We start from the raw sequence: 19,019 nt of genomic DNA on the forward strand, positions 1-19,019 counted from the left end.
TTCACTGAAACCGTTTTGCAAGGGGCTAGGCACACCCCCTGAATTTCCCAAGAGGCGATGTGCCGGACAGCCGAAACTGCGGCAGGTTAGATGGCAAACCAGCAGTAGTCAACGCACATCTCCACAACTCTTTATGCTGATCTAATCCGTCAGCTTAGGGCTACGCACGTATTCTATGGAATCTTTTTTCAGGCGAGAGACTGATTACGTGGCATGTGACCCCTGTTGGTATGGGAACACGGACTGTACAAAAAATTGCTGGCGGGAACACGGGTCATCTCTTGGCTCCTTAATGATGGCGCGCAAACGGGCACTCTCTCTGCGTTTTTGTGTACGTTCTGACCCCGCACCTTCTCTTCTGTTCTTTACCGTATTGGTGCTATGCTTATACTAAACCAACAGTGTTAATGACTACAGCTTCCAAGCAAACATAAAGACTGGTAGGATACTGAAATCCAACACTTTTAGCAAAGCGGTCCAGTGGAGTGGTTGCAGTCACCCAGGCCAAAAGCATTCAAATCATCAATACATACCAATGATTTCTGACAGGGTGGGAAGAAATATGCCTTTTGTCAGAAGCCCTCAAACACACTCGCGTGCACCAGTGAAGGCACAAGAAGGTGGAGTCAAAAACTGAGTGCGTTCCCACGCTTCGGCAACTCACACAGTGCACAGATCTGATCGAGAACCAGCATTCTTGAAGCGACTTCAGTGACAACGGAGCAAGGAGCCGAGCTAGATATGCTGAACCTGTTGAGGGAGCAGATTTCTCATAGCCTCGAACATCTTATCTAAGGCGCGCTTGACGACCGTTGCATGTTTTTCGAGTAGTTATTTTGTTGGTTGTAGCCGTAGCGCTTAGAAAAAAAGATGATGCGGCTCGTGGATCCTCATCGACAAGGTGAAGTTTCACAGCAAAGGCGAATTTGGTTTGTTGTTACTTCACTACCGCAGGTGATCATCGCTACCCCTACGGAGAAACACGACTCACTCGCTATATAGTGCAGATTGGCATTCTAAAGCCGTGTTGCTTGTCGGCTGGCAGTCGTCGTGCGCTGGAGAAATCTGTTACGTTTCCTCTCGCCATAGACGGTGCACGCTACACATATAGAGCACATTCTCTTGAGGAAGACTGATTTTTCCGATGACAGCCCGCGACGTCATCCTCGGGTAACACAGACACTTCCCACACAGTTTACAACTTTAGAGGTGCCTATGTGCTTCTTGTTCTTCACCTCCTGTTTCCGTTCTACGTTTCACCCTCTTGTCCTGTTTCGTCCCATATATTTATTTATTTACGTTGTAAAAATTGAGGACATCGTCGAGCAGTCGGATAGAAAATGCAAAACAAAAATATCTGCAGTGACACCCGACAGCCTGTTTTGTTCTAAAATCAGTATTTGCTGCTTCGCTGCTCGACGCACTTTCCCCCCAGCGCGCAGTGGCTCAAGCTTTGTTAATAAGTAGGGAAGGAGTTCTGCATGCTTTGCGTCTATGCACGACAGGCCAACAAAAATTTGCGATGCCCTCCCGGACTGTATGCGAAAAAGGGTGGACACCGAACAAACGAGAATTGGTGTAAAACGTATTTACAAGTTGAAGCGTTCGGAGTACCGACGGTGACCAGGATGCAGGAAGAACAACATGCATCGTGTCCGCCTTCAGAATCCCCAGAGAGTGTATCTTCTGCATTCAGGTTTCAAGGAAACGTAGTGGAGAGACTAACAGAGCAAGGGACAACGGCCACAGTTGACAAATGGCGTCACCCAGCCACGCTCCACGAGGTCGGACAAGTTTCGTTGGTCTATGCACCGGTCGGAAACGATCACCGTCTGCCGATACTCCGCGTCTCAATGACACAGAGACTCCGCCCGCACCGCGCGACGACTCGCACGACTGTCCTGTTCAAAACGCTAAGACCTGGCAGAGCGTCTCCGCAGCGTCCGCCGTCTGGTGCGTGTCGGGGTCGTACACCATGATGCCTTTCACCGAATGAAAACCTGCAGCGTCAGTTGCACAGTCCGGCAGCTACTGTGTAAATACGTTCGGTGGTTCGCAGAAAAGGACGAACAGCGGGACACAAATACTGAACGGCAGCGAGAAGAATGAGGAAACAGAAAACACCATAGACGGAGAAGGCAACAAAGACGGATAGACCACGCCGAAGAAAATGATGGAAAGTTCCAGACGAAGACTCGATCGGCACACCTTTCACGTCTAAGTGCTCGACTGTTTCGGAAGCCGGCTAATGACAAAAAACAGGCAAGACGCTTCCATAGATTCGACTCGCACACCACACCCGCCAAGACGGGGGCGCAGGAACTGCGAAGTGATCCGCAGTCGGAAGGTGTCTCCTTACACAAATAATTAGGATACCCCGTAGGAGAGACCGCGTCAGCATCCCAGAGAAGGAGCGAAACGCTACTCCCAGCTGACGCCCGACAGTTCAATACGATCGTACAAAACTTCAAGATTTTCGTCACCTGGTTGAGAGATGGTCCTTTCTTGGGGGAGCGCACTCTTTCTTCACGCAGCAGTGGACATGCATCCCGCTCCCACTTTTAACTGGAAGCACGTGTAACACAGAATATGAAACTGCCACAAGGTTTCTCCCTCGGTAGGTGTGTTTCTTTGTACTTGTGGCATAGCATTCTAGTGGTTTTCGTTTACTTGGACGCCCATTCTTGTGAACCTCTTTACGTCTATTTTATTCGGAGAGCAAGAGGTTCTTGTGGTCTCTGCTTACCAGGACTCAAGCACACCGCCTCCAGAGTGTACCGTCGCGGCGTCAACATGTCGATGATTCCCAACGGCTGAACACACATGGTTACAATGGCCGAATGGACAACGGGTAACTCGGCACCAACAGCAATTTTCGCAAGGCAGGCATTTTCCCCGTCCTATCCTTCACACACGGAGGCACAATGAACGCTAGTGGAAAGACGGGTGACGCCACAGTTCCACGAGAGGTCAGCGGCAGTGAGTCATGGCCCACAAAAAAGAATGTTGTACCTAAAACCTCGACCAAGTTTGCTCTTTTTTTTGTTCAATGATGTGGTCCTCCCACGCAGTTCTCTTACAGCATCGAGGGCCCATTCCGGGCTCTAACACCTTTAAAAACTCACCCTAGTGGTGGAACCTTGAATGACGAAGGGCTGGAGGTCGGACGGTCTTAGAATGAGGACTGGACAGAAAACTTGTTCGATGTGTGCGGAGACCTCAATCTCCACTTGGAAAGGGCTTTCAACCTGTGACACACCCAGACAACGGTAAATGCTGTTGCCTCACGCACGGCCTTGTCCAAGGCCTTCAGAACACCCCCTGCCCCCAAAACAACTTGACTGGAAGAGTTTCGGAAGACAGCAGCGAGGATCGACGGGGCCCAGGGGTAGCGTACGTACAACGAAATTGCGGGCTCATCCTTGCAACTGATTGTTAGTTACCGAAAAAAGAGAAATTGTGAATCACAGCCCAGAAGTGCCAAAGCTGGCACTGCCGAGTTACCAGAAAATTGCGTAGGGGCAGAATGGACATTACCAGAAAGATCAATTCCGTGACCTGCGCGTTCTTCAAACTCGCGCTACGCGTTTGCGTCGTGTGGACAAACTCCAGACCAGCAGCACACTTACTTGAACAGAAGCGGGACAGGACACGACTCGCAGACTCAAGGGTTTGGCGCTCCCCGCCAACGAGTTTGTAAGAGTGTAGTCGTGCATGCATCCAGCCCCTCCTGTTGACGTGCGCCATTCCAGAGCCAGCTGCCCCAAAACAGGGAGTCGCTACAAAGTTGGCAGGATTCAGAAGGACACAAAAACCCATTTTCCACAATGATGTTCTTCGATGTTCACGGGAACGGTTATGAAACCGTGAGTCCCCGTAACACATTCAGAGCCCCTGTCCAGTTTGTCGTGTACGAACAGCGAGATTGGCTCAGGGAGAAACCGTCGCGTCTCGTCGAGTGCTCAGTTCACATATTAGACCTTGCAGAACAACGAAACAAGTGCCCATTCCCGGAAATGAAGAGGGGATAGAGCACCATCGTTCAAGCTTTCCCGGACTTCCCTCTACCCACCTTGTTCTCGTCACTGGCAAGCACGCCCTCAAGTTGCTGGATTCTTCTGAAGTCTGACTTCCCTCATGAAGCCTACGCATCTCCTCTTGAAATAATGGTCACGCAAACATTTCCAGGAGGTTGCTACGTTGGAACGGATTGAGCACAAACGATCGAGGAGCGGCAGGATCCTCTCAGAGTGCGTACCCTGATGAAACTGGCATCCACACCCAGTCTCGTTGCTGTGGGCGTCAGCGAGAAAACCAGATTATACCGATCCTGAGGCTTGAAGTAGTGAAGCCCTTTGTGGTTCCTGAAAAGTTGACAGAGACAAATTGTAAAAGGCGCAAAAACTCGGCTACTCGGTTTTCACGAGAGCACTGTAACACGTAAAAGAGCACGAAGCGACTGGAGAGCATACGCCGGAAACCGAATCATCAATGGGTATACACACAATAACGCGATTTCCGACTTTTGTCCCTGGCAACGGTTGCCCAACATAGCACACGTTTTTTGCTGGTTTCGGAAACTGAATGGGAAGCCTCAACCCTGCGAGGGTCATGGAGGAATACGTTCTCTCAATCGCTTCTGACTATTGGAACGAAACAAAACAATATCTGAAGTGTTATTTCCCGTCACGATCGTCCACGCGAAAAGCGCCTACATGCTATCACATGGAGGCCCACTATCTAACCGAACCCCTTCGATGCCTTCCACACAGAAGATCGAGGCGTCGCTTAGGTACACGGGCTGCTGAGACACATTGTCCAAGGAGCATTCGACGAAGGCGCGACCCTGAAAAGGTACAGCCAAGGCAGATCCCACCAAGAACAATGCAATCGCAACGGCGTGCTAAGCATCTGGCCATTCTGTAGTTTGGCCGCTTGCAAACATTCTGGGGAGGCAACTGGAAAAAGATGCGCCACTGCGGTTGATGGATTGAATGCAGCCTGGTTTAAAAGGTGTGCTTCAACACGCGATCCCAGGCAAGACAATCGAGAATGGAATCATCAGATTTCCTCCCGGTCTGGAACTACACATTCGCCTCTCCCACAATACCCGCGGCACTGGCCAACGCATGCAGCAAGCTTCAAAAATTTTGACTCCATGTAACAGCAGGCATTTTTGTGACTTTTCTTCTTTTCCTGGGTATTGTCCCCCTTTTCTAGGAAATGGGCTCATTCACTCTCAAATAATACAAGTGCAATTTTTCTCAAGTAAGCGGGTATGGGAACGCACCTGCAGAAGAACAACTCTGTGCCCAACCCTGAATGGAGGGTGGGCCGCAAACTTGAAAGACTTTTTAAAAGATTTTTGTTCTCCCACCGCTGACAGGTAATGTGAAACTGCACAAACAAGCCTGATCAATTCACAGCAACGGACAGCAAATCGCACCAAACGATGTTTCAAAGCTGCAGGTGCGGTCAGCATTCTCGGCCAACTAAAAACCATATTCTGATATATTTCCTATTTAACGAACAGCAGGCCCCACCTGCAAGAGCTAGTATTTTGTGCTCGATCGTCGCATCTTACGTGTACGTCCCCGGCTCTTTAAGTTCGTGCACGATAGTGCAGTCAAAGGAGTTCCCCGGGTTTAGGCATCGAATCGGATCTTGTGAATTGTCGAAGAGGAGGTCGCGTTTCTGACCGATCGACAGTTCTACCTGCAAACACCGAAGGTTGTTAGGAGGAAGCCTACGCTCCACCAGACTGTGGGACGCGACGGTTCAAAACAGTCAAGAAGGCCGCAAATTGTCGCGCTGTACGATGCGCCGTCTATCGCACGCGAGCTGACCTGGATGATCACATTCACAGCCTGGGCGTTGGACGAGTTAGAAATGTTGATGTATGCGCTGAAGGTCTCGCCGCTGAAAATTCTCCTGAGCAGACCCGCAGACTGCCGACGGGGAAAGTGGATGTGCACTGGAGTCAATCCACAAACAGGAGTGACTCAGAAGCTCCGGACCGGACCTGGGTGAGTCTTACCCCTGTGTTGCAGGCAACAACAGCGCGTGCGTACTGTCGAGGGCTCGCTCAACGCAATCCTTCGCCCGCTCCACCTTCTTCTCTATTGACTGGTCCTCAGAAGTAACTTCATCAATACGGAGCAATGGCCATGGCTCGGCGTTGATGGAAGGCTGGGACAGCCTCATGACTTTCTGCGGCCGCACACAAATACAAGCCGTAAAAGAACACAGTAGCGACATCCGGACTTCGTGGTCCCAAGCCGCTGTGCCGTCACCACCAGGACGATTGGGCATGTATAGAAATGTGCTGGGCGGCTTCCACAGGGGTCAAGCGAACAAAGCCTACCAGTGTCAACACGTCGCGACTGTCCGACGCCATTTGTTTCACCGGCTGCAAGACGTCAGCATATGTGCCCCTTGAAATGAGAAGAACGACAGGGCACGCCCAGAAATATTTCTACCCACAAAAAAACACTACACAGGAGACAGAGTAGTGAGACCAGAAACGGCCTTACAGCAACGTACACAGACTAAGTTCCATTGGCTGCTGGTGTGCCCGGCTGTCCCGAACTCTCCACGTACACCGGCTGGTTTAACACCGCCCCACAGACTGGCTTCATTCACGTTTTTTAGGATATAAATGATCTTTTATCACTACTGGATACTGTGGATGGTCCCTCGAAAATCCACAAAACTATGAAACTGGGGGCCGATCTTGGCTATCGCCAGTTTGAGCAAGACGTCACGAGTGGTGGCTTCTACCGCACATGATTCCATCTCTTAGTACGCTTCTCGTCAGACACTGAACGAGCTACGTTGTCCACAACGCAGACACCTTGTTTGACAAAAAATATGTATAAGGTAGAGTAGTTGCGATTTCTCAAAATCACCACCGCATGCATGTGCTGGCTTGGTCACGGGTCGGCCGCATGCACCTGGTACTAAAGTACTCACTAAAGAACTTGAAGGAGCATGCGAGGCATATATATGACACTCATTGCGATAGAATTGTCTGCAATAATTACCTTGGCAATCGCTCGTCTATGGGGACGGACTCATGAATCGCTACCCTCTAGATCTTGGATGCTAACTGCCCCCCTGGGGGAGCGCCCTTTTGCACACGCCGACGAGGAGAGATGAAGACACGGAACTGTGACACATTGCTGGTAGTCCGAGACATCGGGCTCGCTCGCGTGAGCTGTCGTATAAATAGGAATTTCTGATGAGGTCGGAGGGTGATATGAAGCGGAATGCTAACGCGGAGTCATTTACCTGTAATTTGCCACGGTCCGCTGTCACGCTTGGCAACTGCAACCACCACTTGGCCGGACCATAGGGACCACCATACACTAGTCAGGAACTGTGGTGGATCATTTTGCTTAGGCGATGGACGCCACTACATTTAATGCACTATGGCAGATCACAGCGTACTACATTTCTGGCCATCGGTTCCTTTTTTCGACTACCCGGCCATTTGTGGTTGTTGTCGATCAGGGACTACGGAGCGGCTACTACAGCTCTTCACAAAAGCATCTGCGTACCATCATGGTAGACCGGCGCGATTACCTCAGGATCCTACTTTTGCCGTCACAGTGTTCCGATGCGTTTTTCCAACTTTCCAAGCGGTCAGGTAAGGCTGTTGCTGCAAGGTCCTCTGATAAATTGTTCTGTACGTACACTGACTGTATCCTGGTGGACGCCAGGCCGCCGCGTGTGTAACGCGTTTTTCACCCTTCGTTATATTTGTGAGGGGGGTAAATTTACCGTCGTTGTTGCCTTTTTGACCCCCCAAGCAGTTTTCGTTGAGCAAGATGGTCAAGAAAATAGTGCTTCTTCTGTATTTCGGCTTGTTAGCCATCGGTTGTGTCTCTGGAGAAGTTCTCAAGCCTGATGCAGACTATCGAGATTTTCATCATTTTCAACTTTCCAATGGGATGCAATGCTTAGCTATCCACCACCCGAGGACAACCGAAGCGGCATATTCTGTTGCTGTCAATACCGGCAGCTTGTATGACCCTGAGGACCTGCCTGGGCTTGCTCACTTTTTAGAGCACATGTTGTTTCTCGGAACGAGTAAACATCCAGAGCCCGAAAGTTACGACAGTTTCATGAGCGAACACGGTGGCCAAAATAATGCATACACAGACGAAGAAAAAACAGTCTATTTCAACCAGGTATCTGACAAATCCTTAGAAGAAGCACTTGACAGATTTTCCCAGTTCTTCAAGTCACCGATGTTCAACCCCAAGTACGAAGAAAGGGAGGCGCATGCAGTTAACTCTGAACACGAGAAGAATATCCCGAACGACGAGGAGAGAACCTGGCTTACGATCCGTTCGCTTGCCAAGGGGCCGCTCTCCAGATTCGCAACAGGAAATCTCGAAACGCTAAGCACAGCTCCGAAGCGAAAAGGCATTAATGTCGTCGTTCGTCTTAAAGATTTCCACAGAAAGTATTACTGTGCGTCGAACATGGTATGCATTTGTTAGCACTTGATGCAGCCGTGGAGGAGAATCATTTTCGGCTAACAGGCTGTCGTCGTAATGTCACCTCGCCCCCTGATGGAACAAGAATCACTTCTGAGAAGACATTTCGAGGGTAAGGACGACTGCTAGTGCCTAGCAGACTATCAAGAACAGATTGACAATTATAGATGTCTCTCCTGGAAACCCCAATTTCTTGGGTTTTAATCAATGTCCGGGAGTGGACTATGACCGAACACCACCATTTGACGCCTCAAACACCGGCAAATTCATCCACCTGCAAAGCGTGGGAGGGGAGCCGTCACTCTGGGTCGCCTTTAGTCTTCCTCCGACCACCACCGCATATGTAAGCAATGAGTCTAAACTTCATTTCATAAAAACATTGCACCCCAACCCTGATGATAGAAGAAACAACCAACAGGCATTCTGACATACTTGCTCGAGTACAGTGGAGATGGCTCCTTGTCGAAACAACTGAGGAAGTTGGGGCTTGCTGATGAAGTATCAGTGGTGGTCGATCGAACGTTGGTTAGCACACTATTTGCAGTCAAGGGTAAGAGCGCTTGGGAAACACGTACATGCTTATACCACTAATTTTCCTATCTACGTTAAGTCGACCTCACACAAAAAGGTGCAACAGAGAGAGGTGCGGTTCTCGAAGAGGTGTTCAAATACTTTAACTTGCTCAAGAAAGAAGGCGTCGACTCAAAAACGACATCATCGATATCTGAGCAGTCTTGGATAGATTTCCATACGTCTCAGCCCAATCCAGCTGCGATGAATGAGGTGGCGCGCCTGGCGCATAATCTTCTCACCTATGAACCGTACCACGTTCTCGCTGGTGACGTTCTGCTAGCGGACCCTGATGCCACATTTGTTAACCAGCTGCTGGCTAAAATGACTCCAGAGCATGCAATCGTAGCTTTCTCAGACCCTCAGTTCAGGCGGAATACGGAGTCATTCGATGTTGAACCGTTTTACGGTGTTGAGTTCAAGATCAATGACCTACCAAAGGAACAGCTGATGGCCCTTAAATCAGTGACACCAGCACCGGGAACCTACAAAGTTCCACCAGCACTAAAACACGTTCCTCGTCCAGAAGATCTCCATCTGCGACCGAACATTGGTGGAATGTCGATTCCTGAGCTTCTGGGCGAGAGTAACACATCTGGAGGTCATTCCGTTTGGTGGCAAGGCCAAGGGACTCTACCGGTGCCACGAGTACATGCCAACATAAAAGCGAGAACAGCCCGAAACCAGACGAACATGAAATCAAGGACACAAGCGACATTGTTGATGGAGGCCATCGGAGAGCAGCTGGACGAGGCAACAGTCGATTTGAAACAATGCGGTATCTCTCACAGCGCTGGAGTATCTGGCGACGGCCTCTATTTGACGTTTGCTGCGTACACGCCGCAGCAACTCCGCCAGGTGATGGCGGTTGTCGCCTCACAAATCAAAGATCCGCGCGTAGAGCAGGACCGTTTTACTCGGTGAGCCACTGAAGCTAGCGATAAATCAAATCTTTTGTTGCTTTTGCATAAAAATCTCAGAATCAAGCAGAGGATGATTGAGGAATTGGAGGACTCCGCTTCTCAGGTCGCATATGAGCATGCTATTGCAGCTGCATCCGTTTTGCTTAGGAACGACGCTAACAGCCGAAAGGATCTTCTACGCGTGCTCAAAAGTGACTCCACGTCGCTAAACGAGACCCTCAAGACATTCAGTGACCTCAAATCAGTGAGTTCGATGATGCTTCGCGCGTTGTTGAGCAATAACAGTACATGTGCTTTGTAAAAGGTCCACGCGGACGCGTTTATTATGGGCAACATCGATAAATCGGAAGCTACGGAGATTGTCCAGTCTTTTCTCCAGGATTCTGGATTCATACCAATACCGATGAAAGAGGCCGCGCAGTCACTTGTCGTGGAGCAAAAGGCGCCGATTGAGGCTCTGATTGCCAATCCCATCCCCAACGACGTTAACCACGCGACCGTAGTGCAGTACCAACTTGGCGTCCCTTCTATTGAAGAAAGGGTCAATCTTGCTGTGTTGAGCCAAATGCTTAATCGAAGACTCTTTGATCGTCTCCGAACGCAGGAGCAGCTCGGCTATATTGTCGGGGCGAATGCGTACATCGATTCATCTGTCGAAAGCTTGCGTTGCGTGTTGGAGGGGTCAAGAAAGCATCCAGACGAGGTTGCTGACCTTATTGAGAAGGAACTGCGAGAGATGGATGACCATATTCAATCATTATCAGACGGGGAGCTTGAACACTGGAAAGAGGCAACTCGAGCCGAACTCGAGAAACCGACGGAAACATTTTATGAGGAGTTCGGCCGGTCCTGGAGCCAGATTGCTAACCACGGGCATTGTTTCAATAAGCGCGAACTTGAACTGATATACTTAAAAACAAATTTCAACCGAAAGCAACTGAGCCGGACTTACGCGAAACTGCTCGCACCCACAAGCCGGCTTGTAAGCTCCCTGTCCTGAGCCACAAAACTCCTTTACCTCACCAGGTCATTAACGACAGGTTGTTAAACTCGTAGCAAACTTACAACCTACAAAGGAGGTAACTCTCATTGGGCAAGAGTCTCTCTTAGATGAGACTCGGGAGCCCCTCGCCCACAAGCGTTCCAAAGGTATGTTGGCCAGACCGACGAATTTGCGCACAGTGGCATTTCCGTGTGATTCAGGGTGCAAGCATCGGAAAGGCCTCACCTTACAAAACATGGATGAAGAAACAATCTCTCAGTACCGAAAAACAACAGGGTTTTACCCAGAAGTGACCGTTTGTGAGCTGGCACCCAGGATGCTCTTGAGGCTAGAAGAAGAAATGTAACAAGGGTGTCCCTAAACTAAGCTCTGAGTTCAAAGAACCACTATCTCACCACAGGCAGTTTTGAACATTGTGCTTTTTTTCATTTGCGCAAGAGTGTGAACGTATACTGACCGACGGCGCGGAACTGTCGGTGACGGTTGCGAGCAATGGTGTCAACCTGTTGTTCATTTGATTTCTGTCGTACGTCACGGGAGTGAATCCTTCAATGCTTTACGTGTTAGTTCCGGTTCGTTCCCAGTCATACTCTTTCCCTCTTACAAATGCGAGGTTCCCAGCACCCCCTTCTTACAGCCTTCCGATGGGCACATGTGCCCCGGATTCCGTCCACACGAGATAATTCCGAGTCGAAAGTGACTGCGTAAGTTTAGCGACAAAGCCCGCCTCCGGCTTACGTGTGATGGCACAGCTTTGGTAGGTAAACGCAGCAATTCGGCAACACGGGTTGCTGTTTGTACTGAATTGTCCTTATCGCAATATGCAGATGGCATGTGCGGGAAGACGGGAGCTTCCACAACCTACTTGGAAATCCACACTTGGTTGACTGTGTCTGCAACAACGCATTCTCATTCCGCTGGTGCCTTACTGTCACTGAGAGGAGCCTGTTTCGTGAGGAGAAGCAGCAGAAAGACGGCTCCGCTATCCAAAAGTTGCATATTAGTCTACATTTTTTTCTTCTCTTCCTGGACTAGTTTGCCGCTCCAACAGAATTGAGCACTGTACAACGAACACCGGAGGGCAAAATCCCATAGTGCGACTTTCCTCCGTTGCAACACATGCGGCATTGTAGCCTGCGCCTTTGATACAATAGGTAGAGGAAATTTTGTTTGGGTAGCAATCGGTCGACACAACAAGCGCGTACCAAGTCAAGTTTGTTGACAAGGAACGAGACTTTATTGAGAGCACAGTGGTTTTGAAGTAACGTCAAATAAAAGGCTGCCCCAGGTGAACATGGCCAGTACAATCAAGCACACAGATACCATCTTGACGAACAACCCGCTGATGAACAGATCCAAGGAATGCAAGCGTCCCTGCTTGAGAATGATAGCATTGGGCGCTGTGCCTATCGGGAGCATGAAGGCGAGCTGAACACCAACCTGCGGAAAAAAAGCACAATGAAAACGTAACAGGAGAATCCTGAGAAGCGATGCAGTGATCCACCATATTTTCCGAGACTTTTAGCCAGCAGGCCTTTCAGCGCGACTATCCGGAAAGTGAAGTCTCTTACTGTTGCTGGTAAAAGCATGAGAAGCGGACTGTAAGGGATGCTGCTCGTGACGCCAGAGAGGATTGGCAGCAACACGTTAGCTGCAGCTGTGTTGCTCATGATCTCCGTCACGGACGATGTTATCAGCACCACGCAAAAGACCAGTGCGGGCGGGCTTAGGTTGCCGAGCCCAAGGAGAGCACTGCCCAACCACTTGTCGAGCCCGGTTTCTGTAATTGACGTGGCCAGAGCGAAACCACCGCCAAGCAGCAGCAGCGCTCCCCATTCAATGTGCTTGGACGCATACGAGTATACCAGAATAGACCTGTACGAACTGCGGCGACTTGGCTTGCTAAGTCGGACCCCTCCTGTCCCTGGGGGTGTGCGATGAAGAACATTGTCAGGTAAATCAGAGATTTGAGGCCGCCGGTCAGTCACACGAGTTCCCGAGGCACCCTGGCTCCCGTCGGAGACTACTGCAGCGGGCAAACTCCTCTCCGTCCCGGCATTCTCTTTCATGCGTTGCGAACTCCTCTGCAACAATAAGAAGCAAAATATATAGCGGCCACATACAACGTGTACACGTCGACATCATGCCTCCCAGTGAACACAGGTTGCGTTCAGATCAAGCAGTGGATCTCACCTTTCGATGTCTTCCCCAGCTTCCAAAGTTTGGCGCATCAAGAGGGAGAAAAAAAAGCAGAATGCCGATACATAGCACAGGTACCGCGTCGTCTACATATCCAGCTGGAAAAAATGAGGCCCATCCTGGCCTGCCGCCCGGTAGGCTGACACGGGTGAGCCAGACGGTGATCAGACAGAGAAGGCACGCCAGCACTTCAAGCTGTGCAAAGGTAAGGGTACCAGGAGTCGTTTCCTCTCCCGGCTGGTTGCAGCACGCTTCATCAGAAGGCCCACCCGCCTCTGAGGTACACCTGACAATACCACCAACCAAGCCGGAGGCATCCAAATCTCCAGGCTGTGTAGATCGGATTGGAGAGGGTTCCGGGGTCGCAGGTGTAGCGAGTGAACCTCCCTCATATGCATAAAGCAATCGCAGAGAGCACCGACTCGGCATTGTAGTCATCGTTGTCCACGCTCTACTGACAAGCTTCCCAACTCGTCTTCCACAGGTTCGTAGACCCGACCCCAGACCACGAAGTACACTAAGAGGCAACCGGGATACTGTCCGGAGCATTAGACGGGGACGGAGCCACAGACAACCTAGAACAAACCAGGAACCAAGGACAGAGAGGAGTGCAAAAGGGAACGAAAAAGCCATCCAGTTGCTGACAGTGACAGGATTGGACAGTTCTGCCGACTGGCCGAACTTGTACGATGTCTCGAGAAGCTGCACTAGGATAAGGTTGACAAAGGATCCACTGAGGGTAGAAACGCCCCCCAGAGTGGCAGAGTACGAGAGGCCGATGTACATCATGTTGCGGATGTGACGCAGGTTTTGAGGGAAATGTTCTGTGTCTCTTACACCTTCCTTCACGTTGCCGCGTTCGATCCCTACCATCTTTTTACCGATTCCTTCCTTTACCGAGCGGTCGCTGTTGGCGGGCACCGTGCGAGGAAGTTGCCTAGCTAAAGAATTAGTCGGCGTTGTTTCTTGTGTTGCTGAAGGCGAGGTGGCTGCTGATTCTCCAGGAGGCTCCTGGGGAGGGTCCGCAGGGGCCCAGGGACCGACCCCGTGTTCAGTATCAGTAGGAAGTTGGGACCGGCACTCGAATTGGTGCCGATGTGGCATGTGGTTCTTGCGGTTATTGAGTCTGCCCCACTCGCCAACAATTCGTCCCGCAATTGGACTCAGAATCACTGTCGCGCTTGCGTTGTTGATCCACATTGATAACGAGAACGACGCCAGCATCAGTGCCAAACAAAGAATCGCCGGATCGGAACCAGATTTGTTCAGAATCAAGGAAGCCACAGTTTTGTCCAAACCGGTTCTTGTGAAAGAAGCGCCCAGGAGACATGTTCCGATCATAAGAAAGGACACTGAACGGAAGTAGGCCTGCGCGAGCGTTTTCACTCCGGTAACCCCCAGCAAGGGACAGAGGATGAGGGGATAGAGAGCGACAACCACTGCATCATTTGCTGCGCTGAGCCAGTTTAAGATTACTACGAGGATGATGTAAAGACACCTGTACTTGACATCGTATGGACTTAGGCCAAGGAACAATAAGAGAGGAATGAGAGCCGAGAAAATCGTTAACCACACTTTCCGCGTTGAAAGAAAGTGATCGAGAGCTCGTTGTACCCAAATTGGAGTAAACCTTCGTGTTGTGTAGGACTTGTCGTAGCCCCTTTGATCTCCCTGTCGAAATTCACAATCATCGACTTCGGCCTTGATGGTACCTCGTCTTTGGAATAGGGGAAGGTAACCTATGAAGGGGATCCGTACCGGCATTGTCGGGATCCTGGAACCTGTTACCCACGGCCTCGCCACCTTTTGGTTTGTGTGTCCTGAGAAATGAGCTCCAAAACTGCGGAGGAAAAGGGGCCTTCACTACCTGAGGTATCACCACTACCTGAGACCGTAAGCGAAGATCGTGTCACCCTATACGGTACACACTTGTTGATTAAAATAATGCGTGTAGGGAGCGGCCGGTGCTGGATTTCACAGTCGAGATCCGCCGCTCTGCTGTTCCAAGCTCATCGGCGGAGAGTGGAGGAAGACACAAATACTATTTCTGTACTTCCATGACGACGAATAGTGAAGATGCCTGTGATACCAGCGCTCGAGTACACTTGATACACTTGAGAATCAACAAGCGGGGACGACTTGCGATCTGCCGTTCCGTTCAGCGAAAACGATTACCTGTGTACTATCAGTCGAATACATCGCAAGGGCAATCGATCAATGAGTGATAGAAGGCTCGGCAGTCCATTAACGCCGGCGTCAAACTGAGCTCGTCCAAAACAGAATGCGGCACTCGTGTTCTGACTCAGAAAACTGAAAATGACGCCAAAAGGGCCACCGTCCCCGGCAGCCCCGGGCGGGCACTCAAATCTGAAAGAAACGACGGAAGACTATATGAGAAAACGACACGACTAACTTCCGATTACTCCGAGGAATCATTGAAAAGCCAAATAAAAGGGAGGAAACGACTTGGTCTCCCACCGCATACTCTCCCCCTCGGTCGGGCAAAAACAGCAGGGCACAGAAAAAACGGCGTCTGTAGCAGCGGCAACATAAACTTCACAGGGACGTCGTAAATAGCGAACCACAGTGAACACATGATATTTATTTTAGTCGAGTGGTCTGTAAGGAGCCCTGGTGTCAGTAGCGAGATTGCCGTTTAGGAGTTGTTCGTGTATTCCTGTCCGATCCCCTCGAGAACCAGCCACGAACGGAATCCATCAACTTACCCTATATTCAAGGGAATTAGCCAAAGCCGCAAAGACGGTTCAGCCACTTTTCCGTCAACCGGTTTGTATGTTGCTTGGCAAAGTGTAACACTGCTCGGGTGCTTAGCTTTTTGAGGACGGTGGGCTTTTCTTTTAGTATTCGATGAGACTGATTGACCCAACGGCAGATTCGGTCGACGGCACAAAAATAAAACTGAGGTTTGCAGGGAGCCATAAATATGCCTTCCGTAAAAGAATCTCTGCAGGGCCCGCAGACAAGGAAAGAACCAGTCTGTTGGATCTTTGGTATTTATGTTGGCAGAGACAACGGACTCGCACAGCTGAGAAAACAGTAGACCACCACCGCCGCACGAGACCAGCAGTTGTAACTCTCTATGACTAACATTGTAACTCTCTATGACTAACAAACGATGTTGACAGACGTGAGAGTGCGGGCTCGATCAGTTAAAGGAAACAGTACCACGCAGCTGCTGGTACCCCATTAGAAAATTGTCGATGCATTCGTTGCTGAGGCGGCGCCACTGCGAAAGCGTGAGAGGGCAAGATCTGCGAAGGACACTATAACGAATTTGTTGCGTCCCACCACTTGATCCAGCAGCTCTAAATCCGCCTTCCCCTGGAGATCAGAGAATCCGCCAGACAGCTGAGATTGTGCACAGTCCTATACAGCTTTATCTGGGTGCCTCAGCGGTCGCTTCTGACTAACTGCCAGGGGAGCGATGAAACGTGGCTGTCACCATGCTACCCATGGCACAGCTTTCCCATCCACCTCACAACAGAACTGTGTCCATGACTTGTGTATTAGCTGCTCCACTAATACGAAACCACTCTCGCTGCAGCTAAGGTAACCGCGGAGCACACATGCGCCCGTTGTTCGTAAGCAGCCGAACCTTCAGGACTTTGCCAAGGAAGGTCTTTTGCCACCGTGGTCAAGGCGGTGGAGGCGTTGCGTTTTAGTGCACCTGTTACATCCGCTTTACACCCTCAGCGTAATCCCCCGTGAACACATGCTTACTTCAGCTAACATCCCGTGGAAGGTAACACAAGAGAGAAAACTGAAAATAGTCGTCAAGGGTGCTTTACGCTGCGCCCCAAGGACCCCCCTAAGTCTGTTATCTGCGAGCTGCGGCAATAATGACTGTATGCGCTGCAGTACAACAGGACCTTCTGATCTCATATTCACACCGCATGGAGAAAGGTCCGTTGGAAGCGATAGGGTGCGTCTTTCCTTCCCCATAGAACAGCACGTTTCGTGGGAAGGGATGACTCAGATTGTCCACAGTGAACGTACTGATGATAATTTCCACTGTTTGTTCGAACGTCCACCTCATATAGAACTGGGGCGGCAAAATAGCACGTCTTCGAGGAGCAGACGACTTCGTGTGCCGCCGTAACAAAGTCTTAAATTCCGCTTCTTTGCGTGCGGCAACGTCGGGTTCACCAAACGCTCGCAAGATGTTAACGTATTCGACAGCAGACGGGCCAAAGGCAAACCATCCGCCAACGAATCGCCGAGAGCAGGCTCGAGACAGCCCATATGGCTGTAACGTCGATTCATCTCAGCTTGGGCTGATCTTCTTTAACATTTGGCGTACCAGTGTTCTGTGCGGTCTTTGGCAGGAGTCTTTAGCTTGAAGCCTGACAAATACGACGGAATTTCCACCCGATACCTGCCCACTTGCTCTCGAGCCCGGCTCCGTTTAAATTACCATTCGTGGATTTTGTGGTTGGGAATCGAGGATGCGGCCACTACCTCTCGGATCCCTCAACGGCGGGGAGTACCAGCAACGCGTGACGCATAGTGTGAAAGTAGTGGACAGAGTGAAAGGAGCTCAGCGAAGAATCAACGTCGGGAGACTGGCAACGTTCAGTGTCGCAGGAGGAATAACACCTGTACAGTATAAAGGAGACACCCGGGGCAGATCTTGGTCGCCCACAGGGCGACAGAGTGCTAAAAAACATTGCACTTACTGTTTGAACTGTACTTCAGCTCTCGGAGCAAATTCCGCGCTAGAGCTACATCAAGCATCGGGGGGAGTGGTTCCTTGTCGATTATCGTGTGTCGTGAGGTCAACCCGCAAAAAAACCTTCCCGATAAGCGAATTAGCAAGCATTTTATTCGCTACATCAGCAGAAGCAGCATATTCTGCTTTGCACGTGCTTCAGTCGAACTCGCGACGTAACAAAGGGAGAATTCACGCCTTGAAACACGGCTTTCCTCGGATACCGGTGTTCACGTTCATCGCGAAACCTGTCCGTATGAGCGGACCATTGGCGATCCTCCAAAGCAGATAGTAGCAGGCAAAGTGCTACAATGTCGACCGTCCCTGAACGAACGCCTGGCCCTGGCAAGCGCTCTTGCTTTTTTTCCTCGCAGCCGCATTCCACACCAAGCAGATTGGGACTTTCCAACGTCTGATATCAGTAAAGAAAAATTTGCCCGCGTAACACGACACCCGGGCAGAAAACGGGACGCGATCGCACTGTGTGTGTAATGTTGGACTCACCCTGGCTCTTGAACTGCCTGCGACTGTGGGTCGGGTGAGACAACGTGATTCACAGAGAGCCGGGCGAATTTCCTTAAGCTGTTTCTAAGAGATGTCAACTGTTGGCGGGTTCTCGGCTTTACAGCAAGCATAGTTCAACGTGCTCTGCAAGTTTTTTCGCTGGGGTTGTTTCACGCAGTACCTTTCCGTCCAGCTCGACCGATGACCAGCCGGGTCATCTGACGACGACAAATAGCCACTCACGGGATCTGGTTAGGATCCCCTTGACAGGGAACAACATTCACCGTTTTGGATGGTATTACTTTTAACAGCTCAATATACTATACGCTGTGTGGTGATGTCGCTTTATACCAGAACCGGACGACTTGCTACTACAGTCGACTCTCGGAATGATGGGAGTTGCAGTGTCTCCTGTCTCTCCAGCCAGAGAGAGACACTTCTTCCGCTGCGAATTTTTTTGCCAGGGGAGTTGTGCGGTTGGGTGTGGGGATGGGATGCCTTTGTGTACCCTTCAAACGGGGTCAACTTTTTCCCGGTAACGGTCTTTCTCATCTGCAAACAGGCAAAACCGTACCAATTTCCAGCTG

At 50.4% G+C, this 19,019-nt stretch overlaps 3 protein-coding genes across 3 annotated transcripts; 1 reads left to right on the forward strand and 2 right to left on the reverse strand.

Annotated features, from left to right (window-relative positions):
• Positions 1 to 1,905: 1,905 nt before the first annotated feature.
• NCLIV_029940 (conserved hypothetical protein) lies at positions 1,906 to 6,397 on the reverse strand (the record flags this gene model as incomplete). The annotated part of the gene is made up of 9 exons (XM_003883189.1): positions 1,906 to 2,000; positions 2,747 to 2,813; positions 3,126 to 3,248; positions 3,630 to 3,779; positions 4,259 to 4,364; positions 4,716 to 4,846; positions 5,847 to 5,931; positions 6,038 to 6,210; positions 6,365 to 6,397. The coding sequence occupies 9 exons, from the start codon at positions 6,395 to 6,397 to the stop codon at positions 1,906 to 1,908; spliced, it is 963 nt and encodes a 320-aa protein (XP_003883238.1).
• Positions 6,398 to 8,252: 1,855 nt separating this feature from the next.
• NCLIV_029950 (hypothetical protein) lies at positions 8,253 to 10,997 on the forward strand (the record flags this gene model as incomplete). The annotated part of the gene is made up of 4 exons (XM_003883190.1): positions 8,253 to 8,492; positions 9,264 to 9,994; positions 10,055 to 10,241; positions 10,302 to 10,997. The coding sequence occupies 4 exons, from the start codon at positions 8,253 to 8,255 to the stop codon at positions 10,995 to 10,997; spliced, it is 1,854 nt and encodes a 617-aa protein (XP_003883239.1).
• Positions 10,998 to 12,236: 1,239 nt separating this feature from the next.
• On the reverse strand, positions 12,237 to 14,963 carry NCLIV_029960 (putative solute carrier family 13; the record flags this gene model as incomplete). The annotated part of the gene is made up of 4 exons (XM_003883191.1): positions 12,237 to 12,440; positions 12,572 to 12,924; positions 13,006 to 13,084; positions 13,194 to 14,963. The coding sequence occupies 4 exons, from the start codon at positions 14,961 to 14,963 to the stop codon at positions 12,237 to 12,239; spliced, it is 2,406 nt and encodes an 801-aa protein (XP_003883240.1).
• Between the last annotated feature and the right edge of the window lie 4,056 nt (positions 14,964 to 19,019).

The sequence above is a fragment of the Neospora caninum genome, chromosome VIIb (assembly GCF_000208865.1).
Source record: "Neospora caninum Liverpool complete genome, chromosome VIIb".
Lineage (NCBI taxonomy): Eukaryota > Apicomplexa > Conoidasida > Eucoccidiorida > Sarcocystidae > Neospora > Neospora caninum.